General features: G+C 40.7%; 1 protein-coding gene across 3 annotated transcripts in view; it reads right to left on the bottom strand.

Annotated features, from left to right (window-relative positions):
* Positions 1–10,831: 10,831 nt before the first annotated feature.
* camk1db (calcium/calmodulin-dependent protein kinase 1Db) overlaps positions 10,832–23,737 on the bottom strand; it is a 32,715-nt gene continuing 19,809 nt past the window's right edge. For all 3 annotated transcript variants that reach the window (XM_081607904.1, XM_081607905.1, XM_081607906.1), the window contains exons 5-12: positions 18,928–19,066; positions 18,514–18,640; positions 18,109–18,184; positions 17,223–17,335; positions 14,597–14,675; positions 13,661–13,748; positions 13,362–13,524; positions 10,832–12,556 (exon numbers count right to left, since the gene is read on the bottom strand). In XM_081607904.1, the coding sequence (XP_081464030.1) occupies positions 12,408–12,556; positions 13,362–13,524; positions 13,661–13,748; positions 14,597–14,675; positions 17,223–17,335; positions 18,109–18,184; positions 18,514–18,640; positions 18,928–19,066 (934 nt within the window). In that variant the 3' untranslated portion in view covers positions 10,832–12,407. The remainder of the gene's footprint in view (positions 12,557–13,361; positions 13,525–13,660; positions 13,749–14,596; positions 14,676–17,222; positions 17,336–18,108; positions 18,185–18,513; positions 18,641–18,927; positions 19,067–23,737) is intronic.

The following is a 23,737-nucleotide window of genomic DNA, read 5'->3' as shown; positions in this document are numbered from 1 at the left end:
GCATTGGCTTTCTTGTAGGCTAAATTAGAATGGAGCTGGTAATACATTTTCAAAGGTACAGAAGGGTTCCAATATTGAGAAGACATCGTCGCTCACATCAAAGATGGGTCTCACGCATATATATTGACTGAATATATATGCACCCAAAAAGGAGAAAAGTAGGGTCAGTAAAATACATTTTAGGAAATAGGTTGAAAAACTCCAAGAATTTGGAACGAGACCCTCATCAGGATCAAGGTCAGTCCCTCCAGCTTGGTGACCTCCAATACGTGCAGGTGTGTTCTGCTGCCTGACCTGCAGGTTCTCCTGAACTTCATCATCTTGTCCTAATTCAGCTGAAGAACCTGCTCTCTCACACTCTGAATTCGAACAATCAGAGTGAGAAGAGGTGTGATGGTGTGGGTCAAATCGGCTAAACAGTTCGTCCTCAATTTCTGAGAATGAGATTTCCAACCATAAACTCTCTGTTAAATCACCAGTTTCAGCCCAGTTCTCAGGTTGTGCAGACGAGGTCGAAGGCTCTATTATATCATGATTCTCAGCCTCAATGACAGTTGTCTCTTCTTCTAGAATTATTGTTTCCACAACAGCATCTCTGTCTTTTGTAAAAATTGTGTCTTGATTTTGATCGTGTTGCTCCCTGACAGGAGTAAAGACTTCAACCTGCTCGCATTCTGGAGTTGTCACTTCAAATGAGATTTTCTTCTCCAGAGGCTTAGTTTGATTTTTATCTGCTGTACTCAAGTCAGAATCTGCAAAGTCTTGAGTGCTTATTACCAGTGTAGCACTAGGAATTACTTCTGTTGGCATTACTTGATTTGGTATTGTGTCAGATTGTTGAGACAAATCAATCTGAAGCTGAAGTACATCTGATGGTGAATGTAGAAACTCTATATTGTCACTACCAGTTGAGCTTGCATCTGCGAGTACATCCACCTCAAGATCACACTCACTCTGTTGCTCTGAAGACAGCTGGGTGATTTCTTCTTCATTTCTTTCCTCCATATCTTGTCTTTGCTGGATGACATCAATCTCTGAAGTAGAAATATGTTCTTGGTCAGATTCTGGAGCTTCAGCATCTGAAGATATTATAGATTTCTCTTCTTCGGACATAGTAAACTCCTCAGATTTAGTATCCTCAATTTTCTTTGGGGTTGCAAAAGATGTGTCTGACACAGACTCAGAGATGTCTGACACAGACTCAGAGGTGTCTGACACAGACTCACTAACCAGTCTGTGGATCCTGAGTCTTTCTTTCCATGGAAAGACAGACTTCTCCTCAATTTTCTTTAGTGTTGCAAAAGATGTGTCTGACACAGACTCAGAGGTGTCTGACACAGACTCAGAGGTGTCTGACACAGACTCACTAACCAGTCTGTGGATCTTGGGTCTGTCTTTCCATAGAGCCAGCCTAGTTACTCTATGGACTCTATGGACTCTAGGGTGCTGTTGATTAGGTACATCATCATCATCATCATCGTGTTCAGCATCCAAAAACGTAGAGGTGTGTTCACTCTGGTCTGTCTCTGAAGAAAATGTGCCCTTCGGATTTGCTTGACATGGTTCTGTTAATTTCTTAATTTTTTCAGTGAGTTCTGAAAGGCTTTGAACCTCACATTCAAGTTCATCTGCAGATCTCCGCGCAGCTTTGATATTTTCATCTACATAATCACTGTCATAATTTCCAGATGAACTTGAAGTGTCAGACACAGCTGTCTTGTCTAGTATTGCACTCAATTTCAGGAGCTCATCTTGCGATTCATTGTATAGTTTTCTTTTCTCCATGTCTTGTCTTTGCTGGATGACATCAACCTCTGAAGTAGAAATCTGTTCTTGGTCAGATGCTGGAGCTTCAATATTTGAAGATATTATAGATTTCTCTTCTTCAGACATAGTAAACTCCTCAGATTTAGTATCCTCAAATTTCTTTGGTGTTGCAAAAGAGGTGTCTGACACAGACTCAGAGGTGTCTGACACAGACTCAGGGGTGTCTGTCACAGACTCAGAGGTGTTTGGCACAGACTCAGGAACCAGTCTGTTGATCCTGGGTCTGTCTTTCCATAGAGCCACCCTAGTGACTCTATGGACTCTATGGACTCTAGGGTGCTGTTGATTAGGTACATCATCGTCGTGTTCAGGATCCAAAAATGTAGAGCTGTGTGCACTCTGGTCTGTCTCTGAAGAAAATGTGCCCTTCGGATTTGCTTGACATGGTTCTGTTAATTTCTTAATTTTTTCAGTGAGTTCTGAAAGGCTTTGAACCTCACATTCAAGTTCATCTGCAGATCTCCGCGCAGCTTTGATATTTTCATCTACATAATCACTGTCATAATTTCCAGATGTCTTGTCTAGTATTGCACTCAATTTCAGGAGCTCATCTTGCGATTCATTGTATAGTTTTCTTTTCTCCATGTCTTGTCTTTGCTGGATGACATCAACCTCTGAAGTAGAAATCTGTTCTTGGTCAGATGCTGGAGCTTCAACATCTGAAGATATCATAGATTTCTCTTCTTCAGACATAGTAAACTCCTCAGATTTAGTATCCTCAAATTTCTTTGGTGTTGCAAAAGAGGTGTCTGACACAGACTCAGAGGTGTCTGACACAGACTCAGAGGTGTCTGACACAGACTCAGAGGTGTTTGGCACAGACTCAGGAACCAGTCTGTTGATCCTGGGTCTGTCTTTCCATAGAGCCACCCTAGTGACTCTAGGTACTCTATGGACTCTAGGGTGCTGTTGATTAGGTACATCATCGTCATCGTGTTCAGGATCCAAAAATGTAGAGCTGTGTGCACTCTGGTCTGTCTCTGAAGAAAATGTGCCCTTCGGATTTGCTTGACATGGTTCTGTTAATTTCTTAATTTTTTCAGTGAGTTCTAAAAGGCTTTGAACCTCACATTCAAGTTCATCTGCAGATCTCCGCGCAGCTTTGATATTTTCATCTTCATAACCACTGTCATAATTTCCACATGAACTTGAAGTGTCAGACACAGCTGTCTTGTCTAGTATTGCACGCAATTTCAGGAGCTCATCTTGCGATTCCTTGTATAGTTGGTGGTAGTAGTCCTTTTGTTCCCTTTCTCTAGATACCTGTGTATCAAGTTCGGAAATTATCTGGTGAAGGGCAAATGCCGTGCTTACTTCAGCTTGTGGTCGACACAATCTTTGAGATTCTTTGCTTTGTTCTGTATCTTGTGTTCCTTTCAGAGGGCCACCGCCCAAAGTGGATATCTGTTCTTGATTACATTCAGGAGCTGTGATGTCCAAAGATGTGCTAAAGTTCTGAAAATTAGAATCCAAGCTTATGTAACGTGTGTCTCTAGGCTCCTCAGTCGTAGCAGCAAAGGTCTCCAGTTGTGCAGGTTGTGGGGCATGAGTTTCCACTGTAACACTAGATTCCTGTAAAGTAGGTGCATATACATCATCATTTTCAGTGACTAAAGCTGTGTAAGATGTGTTTTCTTTATGCTCAGCGTCGGAAGAAATTGTTTCATTTGAAATTGTTTCTTTGGGCTCTGCTACAATCATCCATGTATTGGCTGTTTTTACCATCTCTTCAGATTTCAAAAGGAAGTTGTCCCACATTGCACGCAACTCCAACAGCTCATGATGTTCTTCATCATATAGTTTTTTGTAATAGTCCTTTTCATCCTTTTCCTTAAGCAATTCCTCCTCAAGATCATAATTTATTTGTTTAATGGAAAGTAACTCAGTTATTTCTACTTCTGTTGTACACACATCCTGTTTCTCATGCTCAGCATCCAATACTGTGGAGATCTTCACATTTTGGTCCGTCTCTAGAGAAAATGTGCCCTTCGGATTTGCTTGACATGGTTCTGTTAATTTCTTAATTTTTTCAGTGAGTTCTGAAAGGCTTTTAACCTCACATTCAAGTTCATCTGCAGATCTCCGTGCTTCTTTGATATTTTCATCTTCATAAACTTTGCCATCACTTTCAGATGAACTTGAAATATGAGGTACAGCTGTCTTGTGTTTAGATGTCTGATTATTGTTCTCTAGTATTGCACGCAGTTTCAGGAGCTCATCATGGAATTCATTCGATAGATTGCTGTAGTAATGCTTCTGGTCCTTTTCTTCAGATAACTCTGTCTCAAGAGCAGAAACTCTCTGATGGAGGGAAAGTACCTTGTTTTTCTCTTCTTCTAGTTGACACAAAATTTGAGATTCTTTGCTTCGTTCTGTATCTTGTGTTCCTTTCAGAGGGCCACCGCCCAAAGTGGATATCTGTTCTTGATCACATTCAAGAGATGTGATGCCCAAAGATGTGCCAGAGTCCTGAGAATTAGTATCCAAGCTTATGTAACGTGTGTCTCTAGATCCCTCAGTTGTAGCAGCAGAGGTCTCCAGTTGTGCAGGTTGTGGAACAGGAGTTTCCACTAACACACCACAATCCTGTAAAGTAGGCACAACCAGCTCCTTGTTGTCAGGATCTACAATTATGTAAGATATCTTCTCTTTGTGCTCAGAAATTGTTTCATTTGAAATTGTTTCTTTGGGCTCTGCTACAATCATGCATGTATCGACTGTTTTTGCCGTCTCTTCAGATTTCAAAAGGAATTTGTCCCTCATTGCACGCAACTCCAACAGCTCAGGTAGTGCTTCAACATACAGTTTTTTGTAATTGTCCTTTTCCTTAAGCAATTCCTCCTCAAGATAATCATTTCTTTGTTGAAGGGAAAGTAGCTGAGTTATTTCTGCTTTTGTTGTACACACATGATGGTCCTCAGACAAAGTAAAGTCGTCAGCGTTAGTATCCTCAAGTTCTTTCTGTGTTGCAAAACTCGTGTCCTCTGGCATGGATTCAAGAACCGTGATTTCCATGGTGTCACTAGGGTGCTGCAGGTTAGGCAAACCAAGTTCCCCTCCATTAGCATCCAGAAATGTAGAGCTGTGAACACTCTGATCAGACTCTAAAGGAAACTTGTCCTTCATATTAGTTTCGTTTGGTTTAGCTAATTTCTTATTGCTTTCAGTACATTCAGATTTATGCGCAGGTTCGACATTTTTATCCTCATAACTGCCATAACTTCCAAATGAACTTGCAGTGTCAGATCCAGCTGTCCTATCTTTGGGATTAATTTTATCCAGTGTTTTGTGCACTTGCAGGAGCTCAGCTTCCAACTCCTTGTAGAGTTTGTTGTAAAGATTTCTTTGCTCCTTTGCTTCAGATAACTCTGTCTCAAGATCACAAAATCTCTGTTTAAGAGAAACTAACTTGGTCATCAGTTCTTGGTCACTTTCAGGAGCTGTTGTCTCCACTTGTGCAGGTTGTGGAGCATCAATTGTGTCTCTAAGGTCAGTCTGTAAAGAACTGTCCTTCATGCTAAGAACTTCTTTTGAATCTGGTAAGCTCCTAAATTTTTCAACTGACTGTTTGATCGTTTGAACTTGTAAGTTAAGTTTATCGACAGATTTCCACACACCTTCTATTCTTTCTTCTACATTTTCATCATCGTCGTCGTCATAATAATCATCGTCGTCATCATCATCATTTATAGATAAACTTGAACTTTCATGTTCTGTTGACTTGTCTTTATACTGCAGATTGCATTTTTCCTTCGCTGCACGCAACTGCAAGTCCATATCTTGTGATTCATTGTACAGTTTTTTGTGATGGTCCTTTTCCTCCCTTTCATTTGATAACTCTCCCTCAAGATGATAAGCTTTCTGTTTCTTCAAAAGTGGTTTGATAAGAACTTCTTCTGGAACACACAGCATTTCAGATCCCTGGCTTTGTTGAATATCATGCCTTTGCTCAGCAAGTTCAACTTCCAAATCAGAAATCAGTTCTTGCTCACTTTCTGTAGTGTCAGAGACTTCATATTCTTCCTCCAAAATCATAGAGAGTCTCCGCCTGTCGTAGTCAGTCTCTTCAAAATACATTGCAACGTCTGGGTAAATCCTGGCAGACAAGAAAAGTTGTTCAACAAATGAATAATTCTTCTAGGTTTACTTTGCAAAACAATTAGCTGTTTAAAAGTTCTGTTCTTCTTCCAAAATCGGGAAAAGTGAACTGTCTTACCATGGCTGAAAATAGACGTCATAGTCCAAGGTTGAACCTGTATTATGTCATAAAAGAAAATATCCTAGCAACACGATGACGCAGTCAGCTCTCTACCCGCCCACGTTGTTTGCGTCACTCCAAAGAAATCTGCGATAGATAGATAGATAGATAGATAGATAGATAGATAGATAGATAGATAGATAGATAGATAGATAGATAGATAGATAGATAGATAGATAGATAGATAGATAGATAGATAGATAGATAGATAGATAGTGTACTTGAGGAAATAATACTATGAAATATTGAAGCAAAAAGACAGCAACCTGAAGCTACAGCTGAATAAATGCCTTGTGCTTTTACTGCAATTGGTTTGGAAGCAAATTAATGGTTGGCCCGAACCAAGTATGTACTGTATATGATGACATTTTTTGTCTAAATATGTTTTTTATGTTTTTTTTATTTGTTTTGTTTTGCAACATTCTAGCGTTTTTAATAAACGTACGCCATCGCTACCAACATTAACATAATCAGCAAAAGCTTCAATAGGTTTACATAGTATATTTATTTATCTCAATGATATTCAAATTGGAATGTTATTCTAACTTACAGAGACATACTAGCATAACTAATTCATTAATTAACGTACTGTTATCAAAGTCCAGAAGTGGTAGCGCTGGACTGTCGTGAAGGGAACGGGATCAGCAGCGGTGAACCGGTAGGCGGAGACTGTCCTCTTGCTTCCTCGTTTCACTCTCACTTATCTCATTGCACAGTACGCCAGTAATTTTGGTCACGTTTCCAACCCTTCATCTTTATTTATTCCCATTTTAGTTCTATCTGTAGCGAGTTTATTAAAACGGCTTTACAACATTTAGCGAAACCCACACAACCCTGTCCTACATAATCGGGGGTTGTCGACTGGCTCATCATAGGGTTGCCACTACTAGGGTTGCCATCTTTCAGAAATAAAAGTAAGGGTTGCCACCTCAATTCCGTAAAATACGGAATCGTCCTGTATTTGGCTGTTAAATGTTGCGTAGATACACATATTAACAGTAAACACATCGATATTTCCTACTGTTGAGGAAAATAAATATACTTAGTGTTTAAATACAGTTAAATCTTACGACATGTGAAAATAGTGGATTAAGAGTTTAAAGCTTACAAAATCTTATGGGGACTGATATCTGTGTCATGATCCGTGTGTCTGTGTGTTTATTTTGAGATTTTCTGTGTTTAGTCCTGTTTCCCTGTGAGTCTCTGTCCTGTCTTCCCCGTTGATTGATCCCAGCTGTGTCTCGTTCCTGTGATTACAGCCGGCGCTCCGCCCGGCCCTCCAGAGCCCGAAGCAGCCGGCGCTCCGCCCGGCCCTCCGCGCTCAGGCTCTGCCTCCTGCGTCGCCGCCCACCGGCTCTCCCACGAGAGGTACACCTCCTGTGCCGTGGTCGGCCCCCGGAAGGTTTTTCTGTGTTGGAGTTCCTGTTTGGATTTAGTTTTGTTTTCTGGACTTTAGCCCTCCTGCCGTCGCCCCTCCGCACACCCTGTTGGGTTGTTTTGTTTTTTGACTTTTCTGTTGGGCGTCTGGTAGCCGCCCCTTGAGGAGGGGGTACTGTCATGATCCGTGTTTCTGTGTGTTTATTTTGAGATTTTCTGTGTTTAGTCCTGTTTCCCTGTGAGTCTCTGTCCTGTCTTCCCCGTTGATTGATCCCAGCTGTGTCTCGTTCCTGTGATTACCCTCCCAGTGTATTTAGTCTCACCTGTTGTCTGTGTTCCTCGTCGGATCCCTGTCAATTGTCTAACGTCGTCTTACTTGAGTCTGTTTGTATAGTTTTCCAGAACTGTTAAGTCCTGGTTAACTAAGCTCAGTGTTCAGACTACGTGGCAGTGCTACCGGTAACTAGCCGTGTGCTATAGTGTGCTATAGTTCTCTCCCGTGCTGCCTGTCCTGGACTGTTTTGTGCCTTATTGTCATCATTAAAACCATCATTATTATCAACATACCTGGGTCTCAGCGTCTCTCCTCACCGCAACAACCCCACCTTATGACAATCTGTTTTACTGAGATGTGCTTTTTCTAAATTTATTTTTAGTCACATCTGTCTCCAGAGACAGCTGAATCTGCAGCTGTGGATAGAAGCACGAGAAATGCAAAAAGTCCAGCAGGTGTGGAGCTGCATTTGACAACCGTGTGACCTCTCGTTTTTTCCTTCAATGCTGAAAAATAAAGCATCCAGTTTGTTCTGTTGAATTCATTTAGAAATGAAATGCAGATCAGAACAAAATGAATGTAATTATACACATTAATTATCTTTATTAGTAGTAGTGTCCTAAACATGGAATATACATTAGCATGTTTGCAATCCTTAAGCCGTTAAAACGTACAGAGATTATGCTGAACACTATCGCCTATATATTGGAATGCTTTGCACATCTGATGCAGAGCTGGTAGATGTATTCAACAAGCTGCCAAATAACTAAAAAAAAAAAGAGCGCATAAATCCTGATTGCTGCCATGTCTGAACCAACCTGAAAAGTAAATGAAAAAGCACAGAATAAAACAATGCAAATGGAAAACATGTCAGAATGTAAGAGATCTCATTGACAGCACTTAGCATCATTAAGAAAATCAGACTTTTACTGTGTTTTCATTCTAAGACAGATAAAATGATCTTTTTATCAATTTTGATTTTTTTGTGAAACCTGGACGGGCTGCTGTGGTGCTTTAGTTGATCTTTAGCAGATTTACCCTCGTCAACTGATCACCTCAGTCTTTAGTTACATTACAAACACGCTGCTGTAAAGCTGGTGACCGTCGGGCCTGTTTTGGTTTCTGAACTTGGCCCGACCGTAGACCTGCTGCTCCCCTCCCAGCAGCAGGAGTCACAGGCCAGCATGGAGCTCCAACACCCACACCGGACCACGTCTCTGAGCACAGCCGCTTTCTGTGTGACGGCTGACAGTCTCAAGAGCGTTAAGGCGCGATGTTGTGTAACATGCTAACAAGGTGAAAAAGAGCGAGAGAGTAAAGCTGGGAGCAGGATGGAGGAGTGAGTAGGTGGGAGAGAGGCTGGGAGTTCAATGAGGAATTTGGCCAGACAAAATAAAAGACAAGCAAAGACAATCAGGCCGCACATTTTGAATGCTTCTTCCTGGATTCCACAGACTTAAATGATAGTATTAATAATAATAATAATAATAATAATAATAATAATAATAATAAAATAACATTACAGTCAACCTCAGTCTGTCAGTCTTTTTTAGTCTCAGGATGTTCTGCTCTTTACAGCGAAAGCACAAACCTGAGCAGCCAAGTCTGAGAAAAGGTCAGGGGTCGTGGCCTTTGTTTGGAAAGGTCGGCACCGCAATCTCTTTTCCAATCAGAGCCGATGTCTCCACCGTTAATGCAGACGGTGTGAGTTTCGCTGACAATCTGACTGATAAAAAAGAAAGGCTTTCAGAAATATAACCATGTGAACAAAAACTATGAACCTTAACAGGTTTCCTGTTTTTTTGTTGTTTTTTCCATTTAAACATTTCAGCTCAGCGACTCTGCGGTACCGCGGGTCTGCTTCTTTTCAATGTGCTCTTGACGTTCTGTAAATACCGTATTTTATGCACTATCAGGCGCACCTAAAAACCGTCAATTTCCTCAAAAGCCGACAGTGCGCCTTATAGTGCAGAAAATACGGTACTGTTAATGCACCTTGTGTGTTTTAGTCTGATTATGTTTCCCAGCCAGATAATCACAGCACTGTCAAGTTATTTAAGAAACTCCTGCTTTTTCTGACACTCTTCAGGAAGTCATCACAACATCGCTCTTTTATTGGCTCTTCAGCAACAATTTACTGAGAAATAGCTTGCATAACAATATAGCATAGCAGATGCGCAGTTCCACCAGGTGTTTGCTAATTGCTGCTGGCTAGTCTGAAGGAGCTGAGTGGGGGAGTCAAAAGGAAAGGTTGCTCTGAGAGTCGGAAGGTTGAAAGCTTGGAAAATGCAGCTCTGAGGAGGAGATTTGTTGATGAGGGAATAACATTACAATGTATAGCTCAAAAAAGTTGATTTTACATAACACTGCCTCTTGAAGCAATAGCCACAAAATAGAAGAAAAAGCAGAGAACCCTTTTGAATCTAAAATCTGGGTCATTACCTACTTATCTGATTTCTTCTGTGTTTGCAGCGGAGCAGAGGCAGGTTTTGGCTGCTGATGAGCGAAAGAGGGAATTTCACGAGGAGAAGAGGAATGAATTTGAGAGCTATGCCGAGGAGGACAACGACGGTACGTGTCACACGTAGAGCAGATGCAGCGGAGGTGGGGAGGAAGAGGAGTTTAGACAACTATAGGCACATCTCGGCAGTATGGTGTTTTATGTAAACTTTTGTAAAATCTTTTATTGCTTCACCTTTTCTTTAGGATTGCACCAATTGCAGATTTCTGGCTGATTACCGATCTTTTAAAAGCCTGACCTGCTTTCCAATTCCGGTTTTGGCAGATGCCAATTTATTTTGTCTGAAATGTTGCTCAATAATATAGCAAGAAAGTCGCTGAATTGAACTGAATAGTGGCTATTGTTAACAATAAACGTGCAGACATGACCTGGTGGTCCGGTCTATCAGTCAAACCTTTCTGACGACAGAGCAGAAGAAGACAGTGGCTGATTTTTAGACCTTTACCAAGGTAGTTAAGATCGGTGGATAAGATCGGCCGATAACCAATCTCCCAGAATTACAGTTATCGGCATTGATGAATCAGTGCACCCCTACTTTTCTTCTAATGACATAAAATAAAACACGCAAGACTGGTGAATGTTGTAGAGTTCTTGTATTTACAGCAAGTATACTTCCAAAATCTTTGATATTCACCACATCTTTTGTTATTAAAAGGTGGCAAAATCTTATACACTGGCCATGCACTTGTTACTTTTCTGGACTGCTTTTTTTCTTTTTTTAAATTCCACATTCATGTTGAGTAATTAAAGTTAAGTAGAGAAAGCACAAAGAAAATACAAAGACGGACTCCTTTCTCTTCTCTGTCAGAGGCAGTTTTTACAGAGCGACAGAGCAGGAGGGGAGGGGATGAGGACGGAGTCTTTCAGCTAAATTCAACAGGCTGGTATGAAAAGCACAGTGATTAAACACAGAGTGGAGCTGTTTTTCTCAGAACAGCCACTTCAGGAGCGGAAGCAGAGCACGATACCTCAACTGCACCACTGCGATGGGAGCAAAATGAAGCAGAAATACCGTCACATCACTGGTCGTTCTCCACAACCCGTCATGTTCGAGGTTTACCGAGAAGAAACATAGTGTCAGGAAGTAAACGTATATCCCAGTGGCACAAGGGGATAAAAAGCTGTTTTTCTTTCTTTTTTTTAATTTCTTTCAGTAAGTCGGATGAGTCAGTTGTGATTGATCACACAGAGGCGTTTGGTTAGATTCAAGCACACATCCCTGCAGATCCCTGAGAACTCATAGAGCGCCCTCCTGTGGATGAAGGAGGACATTACAGTCACATCGAAACTCATTAAATAAAACAGCAATTACAAAGTCACATCTAGTAGATACTGTATTTATGTGGCAATAACTGCAAGTCCAGTTTTAATAAACATTTACACGTCTCAGCAAATTATATTCTTACAAAAAGTCATTATATGTAATCTAGGAAAATAAATATTCCCAATAGATAAGCAATCGTTTGCACTCTCTCTCTCTGGAATCACAGGCATGACCGATGCGGATTGTCCTGCTTGGATTGTTAACTTAAAAATAATAAAATAAAATAAAGCAAAGACACAACACTGACAGCCATACTGATGGAAGTCATGACGCCGTGAGTCGTCACAGCAAAAACACCACAGCGGATTGGACGGGAGCCGCCTGAACAACAGCAGGTTTAGAGTGCAGATGATGGCACAAGTATTAACCACAGCTTGAAGCTTTATATGTTTCACCTGCATGACATGACTCTACAGAACGGTTCCAGGCAGGATATTTAAACAAGGCATACAGCGGAACGACTTTTTACAGTCAAGCTCCAGCAGAGAGTTCCCTTTAGTCCCGTTGCTCCGTCAGCAGTCGCTTGTTTGTTCGCCTGCCAGACAAGCCGTCGTCTCCACAGCAGCAGCAGCTTTCAGGTGAGTCTTCCCTTTCCCCCCTCCTTCATCTGAACTTCCATGTCTGTGTGAAGACGTAAAGGGGAAGCAGCGCCGTGCGAAACGAGGCCGAGCCAGGGCTCCTCAAATTTCCTCCCTCGGGGTTTGGCGTTAGCAGACGGGAGGCAGCGGGATGGAAAAACTGGGCAACCATGTCGCAACGTGAGACCCCCTCAACCGGGGTCTCAAAGCTCGGTGGTCTCCCAGCTCACCTCCCGCGGAACCTGGCGTCATTTAGTCCCAGTGTGGATGACCGTGACGGTGGAGGGGCGCGGCCGGGCGGGTTCGGCCACCACCTGGGGCTCCTCCAGGGACACGGGAAGGTCAGAGTCCTGGTTGTGCACTTTGACGACGGATGGAAGAGGAGCGATAGGAGGACCTGCGGGAGACATGGCACGGATTAGAAACAGAAATATGCTGCACTGTTTTATGTAATAATGAGTTGCTGGTTAGTTTAGTTCCATGATGTGTTTCAAACTTTTCAGCAAGATATCGGAGCTTACTTCAAGTCAATAATTCCTTAATATTGACGAATGGAACTAGAACTTTTTCATCAATATTAAAAGAATTATTGGCTTACAACGAGCTTGGATTTCTTGCCAAAAAGTTACTTGTTAGTTTTCTTATTCCAAGCATACTAAGACATATGCACTAGAAACTACATCACAAACACTTGATAAGATTTAGTCTTTTTGCAAAGCAATCCTGTTTCTCACTTTAACAAACCTTGTGTAAACAGCTTTACTCACACTGACATTAAATCAGAGGCAGTGAGGTAATATTTTCCTTTGGTCATACTGGATCTAATTCAGCTGCGCCACGCTTTTCCAATTTCTTATTGCTAAGATTTTGCGAAGTGGAAACCCAACTTCACAATGTACGTGCTACTTTGTTCCTCTAGCACACAAAATCCTATCAAAATACATTTAGGTTTGTTTGTTGCAATGTGTAAAACGTTTACGGGATGTAAATACTTTTGGAAGATATTGTATGTCTCATATCAACAGCGCTGCAAAAAGGCTTCTTTTTTGTTTTTTTAAAAAGATGATGTATTAAACACAAAGGCAGCAGAAGCGTTGATCGTCTTAACGGAGCGGGCAGCAGAATGAAAGTTTGGCTAAACTCCAAGCTGGAAGTTAAACGCGTCTGTTTTGATCACAGCTGGGATCCGCAGAGTCACTCACAGTCCTTCAGGGAGAGCGGGGCGCAGTCCACAGACTGGCTCTTGGCCGGCGCTCGGCTCTGAGGACCCGTCGCAGGCTTGGCGTTTTGGATGCTGCTTCCGAAGCTGGTGCCGAGCTGCAGACGCCTCATGTGGCGGATCACAGCTGTCGCGTTGAACGCTTGCTAAGCGGAGAAGGTGCAAAACAGAAATCACTTTATTTATTTATTTTTTTCCCCCAGCAAGAAGAAACAAAAACATTGCTTTTTTTATTATTATTATTTGCTATTTTTGGTAAATAAGATTTAAAGTTTCACATACCCTCCATTTGCTTTTGGCGAAGTTTTTGCGCATTTGTCGACTGACAGAAGCATGTATGTTCTTGCACAGAGCAGTGTCTCCAGCAATCCTGTAGAGAAAGAAAAGAAAATACACACACACACAATCAGTGGAAGCATTCACACACACACACACACACGCACACACGCAAGCAAGCAAGCACGCACACACACACACACACACACACACACACACACACACACACACACACACACACACACACACACACACGCACACACACACACACACACACACCGTCCTGCCAGTAGAATGATCCCCGTGCTGTTTTCATATTCAATCCCTGCGTTTCTTTCCATTCAGCTGCAGCACTTTTTGAGTGATGGGCTGCTGTTTCTGCAGGATTCCCTCTCGCATTCATCATCATCGCATCTCTTTACGAGACCCTGTAAAACGAAAGCCGTTTCTCTCCATTATGGCATCTGTTCCCGCCGGTCGCATCGGAACAACCACCTGCCCACGACCCACAAAAATGCCCACTTACTCCCTAACAGATTTGCTGGCCCCCTCGGCGGGATGCGTCAGCCCATGCCGTCTCGGCCTCGTTAGGACTGACTCAGACCTGGGAATACATCCCAGTTGTTCATTAAGACTTCAAGGATCCTTGAGGATACAAGCCACTAATTGGCGGGGATTTATTCAGAAGATTTCTTCCCCGAGATGCTGGCGCTGCCCGGCAGAGGTGGGCCCGCCGCTCAGAGCCGTGCTGACAGATGACTGTGGGAGGACAAGCTCTCCATGACACATGCGTAAGCCTGGCAATCTGCGTCACACCGCTATGAAACGAGGTGTGTGTGTGTGTGTGTGTGTGTGTGTGTGTGTGTGTGTGTGTGTGTGTGTGTGCGTGTGTGTGTGCGTGTGTGTGTGTGTGTGTGTGTGTGTGTGTGTGTGGTTCCTCACCAGGGGTGCTCAAGAGCCTGGTCACATGTGAATCTCTTCTCGGGGTCCTTCTCCATTAAGCAGCTGATGAAGTCTTTGGCTGTGAAGAGGAGAAGAAGAAAAGTCAAGGGCGCATCCAGCTGAGGATGAGTTCTTCACTTTCTGGCACTCGAGGTTTTATGTTTTCATCTGATGTCTCACATTTAAGCGTCACAATTCAGTTACTGACAAGAACAAAGCAGATTGGTAGAAAAACTAGAAGGGTTTTATGATGAATGAAACAAGCCGGTCTCTCTTGATTGGTTTTAACTAAGCAAATTTTTTTCCTTCTATTAATTAAATGCCTTGAAACTTTAAACTCACACTTTTTTTTTTAAATGGATCAATGGATCAACTTTTTCTTTGACACGCCTTGATCTGAGTTTAGTTAAGAGTTAGAAGAAAGTAAGGAACTGTGCATTAACACATCATCATCTGAAATCGACAACCTCTATTAAGAAACCTGCTGTGCAATTTCCTATATTTTCACTTTACACTCGTGATTTGAATGTGCTCTAATCTTTTTTTCTTTTTTTTTTTTTTACATTATATATTGGCAGGACATAAAACAGAGCTTACAAATAAACAAATGAGAACAAAAAATTATGCATTTGCTTGTAAAAGCCTTACTGATGCATTACCATTTTCTTTGTTATAATAAAGTTGCTAAACATGCTATCTGTTGAGTGTGTTGGTAAGGTTTATGTGTATGTTTTTTTAAACTGATAATTGACTGAAAACACTAAAAATGACCAGCGCTTTAGACATAAATGTCTGCAAACAACGTTCACGTTTTAAGGTCAAACGTGAACATGTTGCAAAGTTTGTTTCCTCGAATGCTTAATCTCAATCCATTTAGCTGATTCCAGCCGGAGAACGGCTCCAGCTATGAGTCACTACAGGAAATGGTTAATATGACTCCTTCACTCCCAGGATCAGATGAATCTGCAGAGGATGCAGGAAGTACCGCAAGGAAAAAATTTACATCCCATAAATGATTTCAGTGTGTGACAAAAGCCCAATTCATAAAATGCTGACGTTTAAAACGAGTCTGCGGTTAAGCTAAAATAAGCAGGAAACTACTTTTGTCTGTTATTTTTTTCTTCCCTCTCTTAATGTCTGCTGGTGATTGGCGATTTCCTGAATCTTTTGAATAAAGTACATGTGCGTGTGCTCATCTGAGCATTAGACTTTTATGCTTCATCTAAATCACCAGCCACATTTTCACAATTGATGTAATTTCAGGATGTGGTGACTAAATATGATGACTAAAGTCTCCAGACTGTATTTTTTGTTGTTGTTGTTTTTAACAAAAAAATAAGGGCCATTTGAAATAAAGAGATTAAATCTGATCTGGAAGCATTGGTAGCAAACCAAACATTAGTAAAGACAAACCCTCTAACTTTGACAGAACAAGATTTTGTGTAATTTGATGGAAGAAGTGGCAAAATAACAAACTAGACTCAGAGGAATAATAATCAATCTGTTTGATCCAAGGCTGATTGTTTCTTTCATAACTTTTTCTGGTCATTTTGTATCAAGAAAGGATCAATTTGTTTGACAACCAAAGACACAAAGTGACATCCTATCATATGACTGTAAACTGTGTCCGTTTAGCTGTTTTGGTTTGCTCTTAATTGTAACGACTCAACTAAACAAAATGGAGGTCGGAACCAAGCTAACTGGAACTTGGGTAAAAATTAAAATGAAACATAAAAGTAAATTAAATATACCTCAGACTTCAGCATTCGTCTTCTGAAGTCCGAGAACATAGTTGGACAAGAATTTGAAATGAAAGTTTAAAGAAAAAAACCAAATGGTTATGAAATAGGAAGAATTTAAAATGTTTCTAACGTGTAGTTATAATCCTGGCCAATTTGGCATGTAATAAAAATGTAAAAGAAATAAAAATAACACTGTAATGACATCTCAATTTCAATTTTAGCTGGTGCTAGCAAGCAATAACATGTAGTCTTGGCAGTGTGCTCCATTACACGGCTAAAAGATAAAAGGCCTGTGCAAAGAAGTTATTTCTCTTTGACGCACGGCTGTGAAAGTCAATGATTTACACTTTGTCTATGAAATTTCTGACTCCACTCAGAGGATCTGCTGTCACTTTTCTGGCTGTGGTTCTTTGTTTTCCACTGAGCCAAAAGAAGATTTAAATATGACGCTATTTTAGGTAAAACAGGAGTCCCACGTTTGTTGCCGTGGGATATCGACGCCTGCTTTCCAGACGCAGGTGGCATACACGTCTAAAAACGCTGAAAGTTGACAAACTGTTAGGCCGGCGCCCCCTAAGCTGAGCCAAATGGAGCTACTGATTCGTGTCCACTTCAAAATAGCTTGCTTGTTATGTTTTGACACCAAACGTGGGATATAGACATATTGCAGGATTAAGTTGCCATGGCAGCTGCTGAACTGTGTCCCCTCATTACTTTACTTTTTGCCTTGTTATGCGGCTTTAAACACAAGGTTGTTAGCTCCGGCAGAGTTATGTAACGGCAGAATCTCTGGGGGCCTTGACTTACCCTTTATTTCAAACGCAGTGGGAGAACACACACACGCAGGCACACACACACACACGGACGCACAAACTTCAGCTTACCAGAGTCTGAGATGTCGTCCCAATACGGTGCGTCAAACTCATAATCTGCCTTCAGAATCTGCTCGAAAAGCTTCGAGTCGTTCTCGTCATAGAACGGAGGGTAGCCGCAAAGCCTGGGAGGAAAATCAAGTTCAAAAGATTACACAACGGTGGGTGTGAAGGTTATTATGCTGCTGATGTTAGAGTCTTCAACCCAAATCTAAAAAGATTTACAGTGACCTAATCCCATTTACTGGCAGTTGGATTCTCTATATAATGCAACAGAAGAAGACGGCACAGAGGGATTTTCAAGAACATAAAAAAATCCAAAAGAAAAAAACGGGACAATAGGAATCCAGTGTTAATATATAGAGAAAAATAGGCATTTATGTTTTTCATCTGAAAATAAAACTCTATTTTCTACAAACAGATGTGGAAAAAAGAAAAACTTCAAACTCTTATTGTTTAATCAATAGATTACAGCATCAGGGATTTTTTTTGTTGCTTGCTAATAAGTGAAACTCTTTCGCTTAAAAAGACTGTGTGCAACACTTTCTACTGAAAACCTCCGAGTCACTGGAGCTGCAGGGATCCCTCTGGCTGCCCACCGCTTAGGTAGGTTACTAATGAATGAGCTTCAGCCTGCATTTTAACAATTAACTGAGGGTTAAGCAACAATCTCTGTCAGTGACAATCCTGGCTGAATGTTTGTGATTTTGAAGACGTCGCAAAGCTGTGATCAAGATTAGGACGTTTTCTGATTCTTGAATTGTCATTTTTATTTTACATAGTTTTCATGCAGAGTTAAATGATGTTTAAGCTCCCTGCTGGTTTCTGTTCTGAGCAAATGTTAATTCATAAAGCGAACTAAAAAAATGTTAACTGTTAGACAACGTCAAGTACTCACAGTATATAAGCGATGACCCCGATGGACCAGCAGTCCACCGCTTTACTGTACGGCTTCTGCGCCAGAACCTCGGGAGCTGAAACAATGAAATGTTTTATTGGTCAGAAATACTTTCATCTGTGCAGAGGAACCAAGCAGCTGGAGAAAAATGTTGGGGTTTCTGAATGGATCTGATTAATCTGGATTTTATTTAAGAATATTTAAGGGAAATGGGGGCCAACTACATCTGCATACTAAACTTTTCACTTTCCTCATTTGGAAATAAATTTTTTCTATCACATAAACTCCAAATGAAATAAACTGAGGTATACAACTGCAGTATAAAAAACATAAAACGAGGTATGAGTATTTACAAAAAACAGCTTGCACTTTCTCCTGAAGCCACAGCTGGGAGGGTAACCTTACCGACATATCCAGGCGTCCCGCAGGCCGTGGCCATGACGCCACCTGTGCCCTCCATCTTGGACAGGCCAAAGTCACTGATCATGATCTTTGAATCGTCATGAGGACTAAAGTAGAGCAGGTTCTCCGGCTGAAAACACAAACAGGAAGCAGCCACTGGGTCAGCCTGTTGCTTTCCCTCGTCTCAAACCATCCAGGCTAAGAAGTTGGATGGATTTGCAGTTAAAAGAGCTTTCACAGCTCAGTTAAGACCCTTCCTACAGTTTACCGAGAAGGAAAATCCCCTGACATTTAACCTCAACGGGTGATCACTGCAACGTGTAACAGAAACCCACGCAGGTTTCAATGCCAGGGACTCCCCCTCGCAGGCAAAAAAAAATAATACGCCTACACTCCAAATGTGAAGTACTGCCATACCTTCAGGTCCCTGTGCACTATGCCCATGGAGTGGAGATAGTTAACGGCATCCAGAACCTGACGAATTAGCCGACTGGCGTCCATCTCTGTGTAGAAGCCTTTTTCTACGATACGGTCGAACAACTCACCACCAGAAACCCTGTTGGCGCAAAAAGCAATACAAGAAATGACACAGAAACAAAAAGAACAAATAGCATGAAAAAGATCTAGTGGGCTTTAAATGATCAGTTAATTCATGCTGGCATATCACATTAATGTTGTAAACCAGAATACTAATGTTGTTAAATACACTGCTCAAAAAATAAAGGGAACACTTTAACGTTTAAGTGAACACTGAAGTGTTCCCTTTATTTTTTTGAGCAGTATATTTTACATCCCTTGCTTGTTAGGTAAACCCGATTTTCCTTTGTTTCCGTACAAAAGTTGTGCTCACTGTTGCTTTCCACATATTTAAAAGAAAGAGCAAAGAGTGAGAGAGGAGACATTAGGCCAGAGGTCAGGTAAGGAGTGATTACAACTTGATGAGAAAAAGGGAAAGGTGCAGCAATTTCAACTTTTTGTGAAACAATGTTATGGCAAAAATAAATCTTAAGAACTTCTTTTTGGAAAAGCTGCAGCGAAATCAGTAATTTTAAGGCCACAACAATCACAAAACAAACAAACAAAAAACAGAAACGTCGCAACATCCTGGAGGGACTGATAATAGGCGTCAGTGTTTCCGAGTTATTGCTAAACATCGTGACCAATGTTCTTTCACCTGAGCTAACCGGACCTCTAAAACAGGTCCAATATGACAACAGAAACAACAAAGCTGGTTTTGTAATAGATAAAGAAAGCTGGCTTTTCGCTTGTTGAATATTTCTGGCTTCACCATAATTAATAAAACCTGAATATGTCTCTGGAAACCGGCTGGTTTTAATCAACTGCACCATTTCTGCAATAAAAAGTGATCAAATATCCCAGCAGAAAAAAAACCTTGTTGATGGCAACACTACCTGCTATGTGGTGTTGTGTTTATATGTTTTGAGAAAACCTACAATGAATTCAAACAGGTGGATCAATTTCTTGTTTTTAAAATGTATTCAAATTGGACATTTGTACCATCAATCCACCTAATTGAAAAATCAACGTATTCATATAAATGACATGATATACATGTACAAAACTCCTCCATATTTAAACATATATTTGTACAAACAGAGACCACCACTCACTGCAGATTCTCTTGTTTTATAGCGATTATTAGAGTCGTTGAGCAACGTTCAGGTAAAATTATGGCAGAAATATTTTGCATGATGTTTGTTTTTTTCTTCTCTCATTTTCATAAAGAATTATGGACGTCATAAGCTTGTTGGACACCTGTCCCATTAATATCCTTTGGGGTTTCTAACTTGCGTTATCTGGCCAGCCAGATGCAGGAAATGAAGATCAGATCTTATATTGTCGTTAATACTAAAATACTGTAACTCTGTGTTCTGCTAAGTTCTGTTCCTTTCTGCTATCTAGAGTGGAAATTTTACTCAAAGTCTTTTTTAGACAGTTTTCTTGGTATGCACAGACAGATTGTGAAACTTGGACTAGGTTGTCTTTTTACTCGTTATAATTACTTTTATTGGTCACAGATGAGCTGAGGTTTGTTTTTGATGCTGCCTCATGTGACAACAGCACCAGGGAAGAAAAGTGTTTGCATTAATGTGCCATTTAAAATTCCCTTATGACTGTGAACACACAGAGACAGCGAGAGCTTCTAAAAGTATCCCAGACCGCATTGTAATTTGTCTAAAGTTAAATCTCAAGTTTTTGTGTTTTAATGCAATTAACCTGTACCATTATAATTTTTGTTTTGTTTGTATTTTTCTAGAAATCACCACTACAGGATAGTCCACAGAATGGTTTTATGTTAAGCATCCTGAAAATATTTATGCAAAAATCACCTTAATAAAGAAACAGATGAGGGATACTGAAATATATATAGATCAATACAGCAGATGGATGTCCAGGACTTAACCCACCTGCAGACCGTTTTCCCCGTCACTGTGTGACATTAAATCAAACCTTTCATGTTTAGGTCAGTTAGGATCACCAAAATTATTTCTATTAGCTAAATATCAGATTACGGATTTTTTATTATTATTACTTACTTCCAAGAATTTGGGAAAGCCAAGACGATGGCGCCAAGCTTTGAGAAGCCTTTGAGTAACTCACAAAAGTCGAGACGATTAGAGGCACATCTGTGAATAAATTTTAAGGCGACGACTCAAAAGTACTTCCAGAAGGAGAAGGCCATGTAAAGACGCTGACAGAAACGGGCGAAATGATGATGAAGTGATCCGAGTAGCAACATGAACTGAAAGAGAGGAAGAAGCCGAGCTCCAAATGCAACCTCACGGCAGCTTGTAGTTTTCAAACGCACTCAGGAAGATTAACCTTAATTGTTGGGGATTAGTCTTGTGGTCTAGTGAAGCTAAAACTAAAGTGTTTGACCATCATTACATTTGGAGGAAACGGGGGGAACAGCATCCCAAATGTGAAGTACGGTGGCGGCCGCATCATGTGTGAGTAGCGTGGTGCAGGAGAGACAGCTGGAGTTCACAAAACGGACAAAACCGTAAAGAAATAACTTTATGTAGAAACGCTGAGGCGACGTCTCAAAATATCAAACTGCTAAATTAGTTACCAAAGGAAATCAAACTTTTTATAGATACATTTTATAGAAGCCAACATAGTTACATTACACCTGACAGGAGGAATGGGAGAAAATTAAAGCCAGATATTGGGGTGAATGACGTAACGTCAGAGAGAGAGAAAAAAAAACGACTGCAAACTATTTTAAGTGTTTTTTGAAAGGACAAAAATGATTACCCAATTATATTATTCATATAAACGTTCCCAATAGTATCGACACACCAACATTATAATACACAATAACATTATGCGTCTGCAGCGTTCGGGCTTGATGAGGCAGCCATCCTGAACTCCTTCAATCTGCAATTAGACGAGGCAAAGGCATAACAAGTGACTCATTAAGTTTAGCACCAAGTGTGAGTACGTCTCCGCTTTCACAGAGGACTGGCAATCAGTGTTTAGTGAAGAATGAGGGAAAGGCAACATCGAGCAGCTTTCAGAGACAAAGGGACGGCAGCGAGTCATGGGTTAAATTACAGATGGTTTAGTCACAAACGCTGTAAAACAAAAGTAAAAAATGTGCGAGAAGGGGTTTTAAAATCATGAAGATGAGCATTTTACACAGTAAAAGAAACTAATGGTGAGAGTTTCACTCACCTCTGGGAGACGAGTTACAGTTTACAATATATTTGGCAAAATCTGTGCTGTAAAAGTGACCAATAATGTAATATTACAGTAACAAGAACTAAATAATCTGCGGTTTAAAATTTAACACTAAAATGAAACCTGGTTAGTTACCATTTTGTAAAGAAATAAAAACATGAATATAACTTTCAGATCCTTATTGGGCTGCACAGTTTCAGGACAATATTTAATTGTGATCATTTTTAACTACAATAACATTATCAATATTCTAAGTCCTAACAAAATTAGAGAAGACCCAAAGTTGTGTTAATAAAACCTGACTTAAGTTTTCACTTTCAAGCTAAAAGTTACAGGTCGATCATAATTTAATAATATTTGAGACATTTGCCAAATTTCCTAAGAGTTCCCACCAGATCAGATCAATCAAAGCTTAGAGAAATTTCAAAATACCCAAAAGGTTAATCTCAGGTCTCAGTTAGCATGTTAAATGTCAAAGGTCAAGCATTAACTATCAGCTAAACAAGTATGGTTTATTTGGAAAAGTCACCAGAAAAAAAAGCAAACAGCAGCACAACTTGCTAACTAAGTGTGAACTGTCTGAAGTCAGAGCTGAAATTACCCAGATGAACCGTGTCTGTCGAATGGATCAGACCAAACTGGAAATATTTCAAACTCAGGCCATTTGCACAAACACCTCACGGCAGCTGTCCACCACGGCGGTGGAGGAGGTGGAGGGGATGATTTGGGCTTATTTTTCAGACTCAGGTTGTGAGTAATTTCCTGTCAGTAAGTCGCCATCTGTATGTGAAAATGTTCTAGAATAAAATATCAGGTTATCTATCAGACAGCTGAGGCTTTGCCAAAACCGTGTCTTCAACAGGACATTGATGTCGACACCAGCAGCGCATCGACGACAGAACGACTGGGGGGAATGAGAACTATGGTGATGTAATGGCCCAGTCAAAGTTCAGACCTCGACCTCAAGGGTGTGATGGGAACGTAAATGAACTAACCTCAAGGAGCTGAAGCAATGTTTTAAAGAAGTTAAGAGAATTGCTTCACATCTATGTGACAGACCGACTAAATTAACGATTCTTGAAGCTTAAACTTAATTCAGCTTACGTATGTAAATCTAAAAAAGACAAAAAGTGAAGATAAGTTTTAGTTTTATGGAGATTGTTTTGAACTGAGCATCTCCAAGTCTCTGTTAATGACAGTAAAGGTGGAATCATGAAAATGACATTAAGTTTTCCATCAACATTTGTTGCTTTAGCTGTAAAATAACTGCAGTTTGTTCAGATATGAAGACAGAATGACTCCTGATTCAGTTTCACATTTACTCAGAAAAAAAACAGAAGCATCAATATTGTCACCTGAATCCAACCAAGAGAACCTACTTTTTTTTTTTTATCAAGAATCATAGCTGAAGTAAGAACTTGCACTCTTTTTTTTTTTTTTTTACACATTGCTGCATTCACTTAAGCAAAGATGCCTCAAGGGCACTGCAGACGCTCACTCAGGCTCAGCATGCAGCACATTA

The sequence above is a fragment of the Poecilia reticulata genome, chromosome 6 (genome assembly GCF_904066995.2).
Source record: "Poecilia reticulata chromosome 6, P_reticulata-male-v2, whole genome shotgun sequence".
NCBI lineage: Eukaryota > Metazoa > Chordata > Actinopteri > Cyprinodontiformes > Poeciliidae > Poecilia > Poecilia reticulata.
This window is presented reverse-complemented; position numbering and strand designations above follow the sequence as displayed.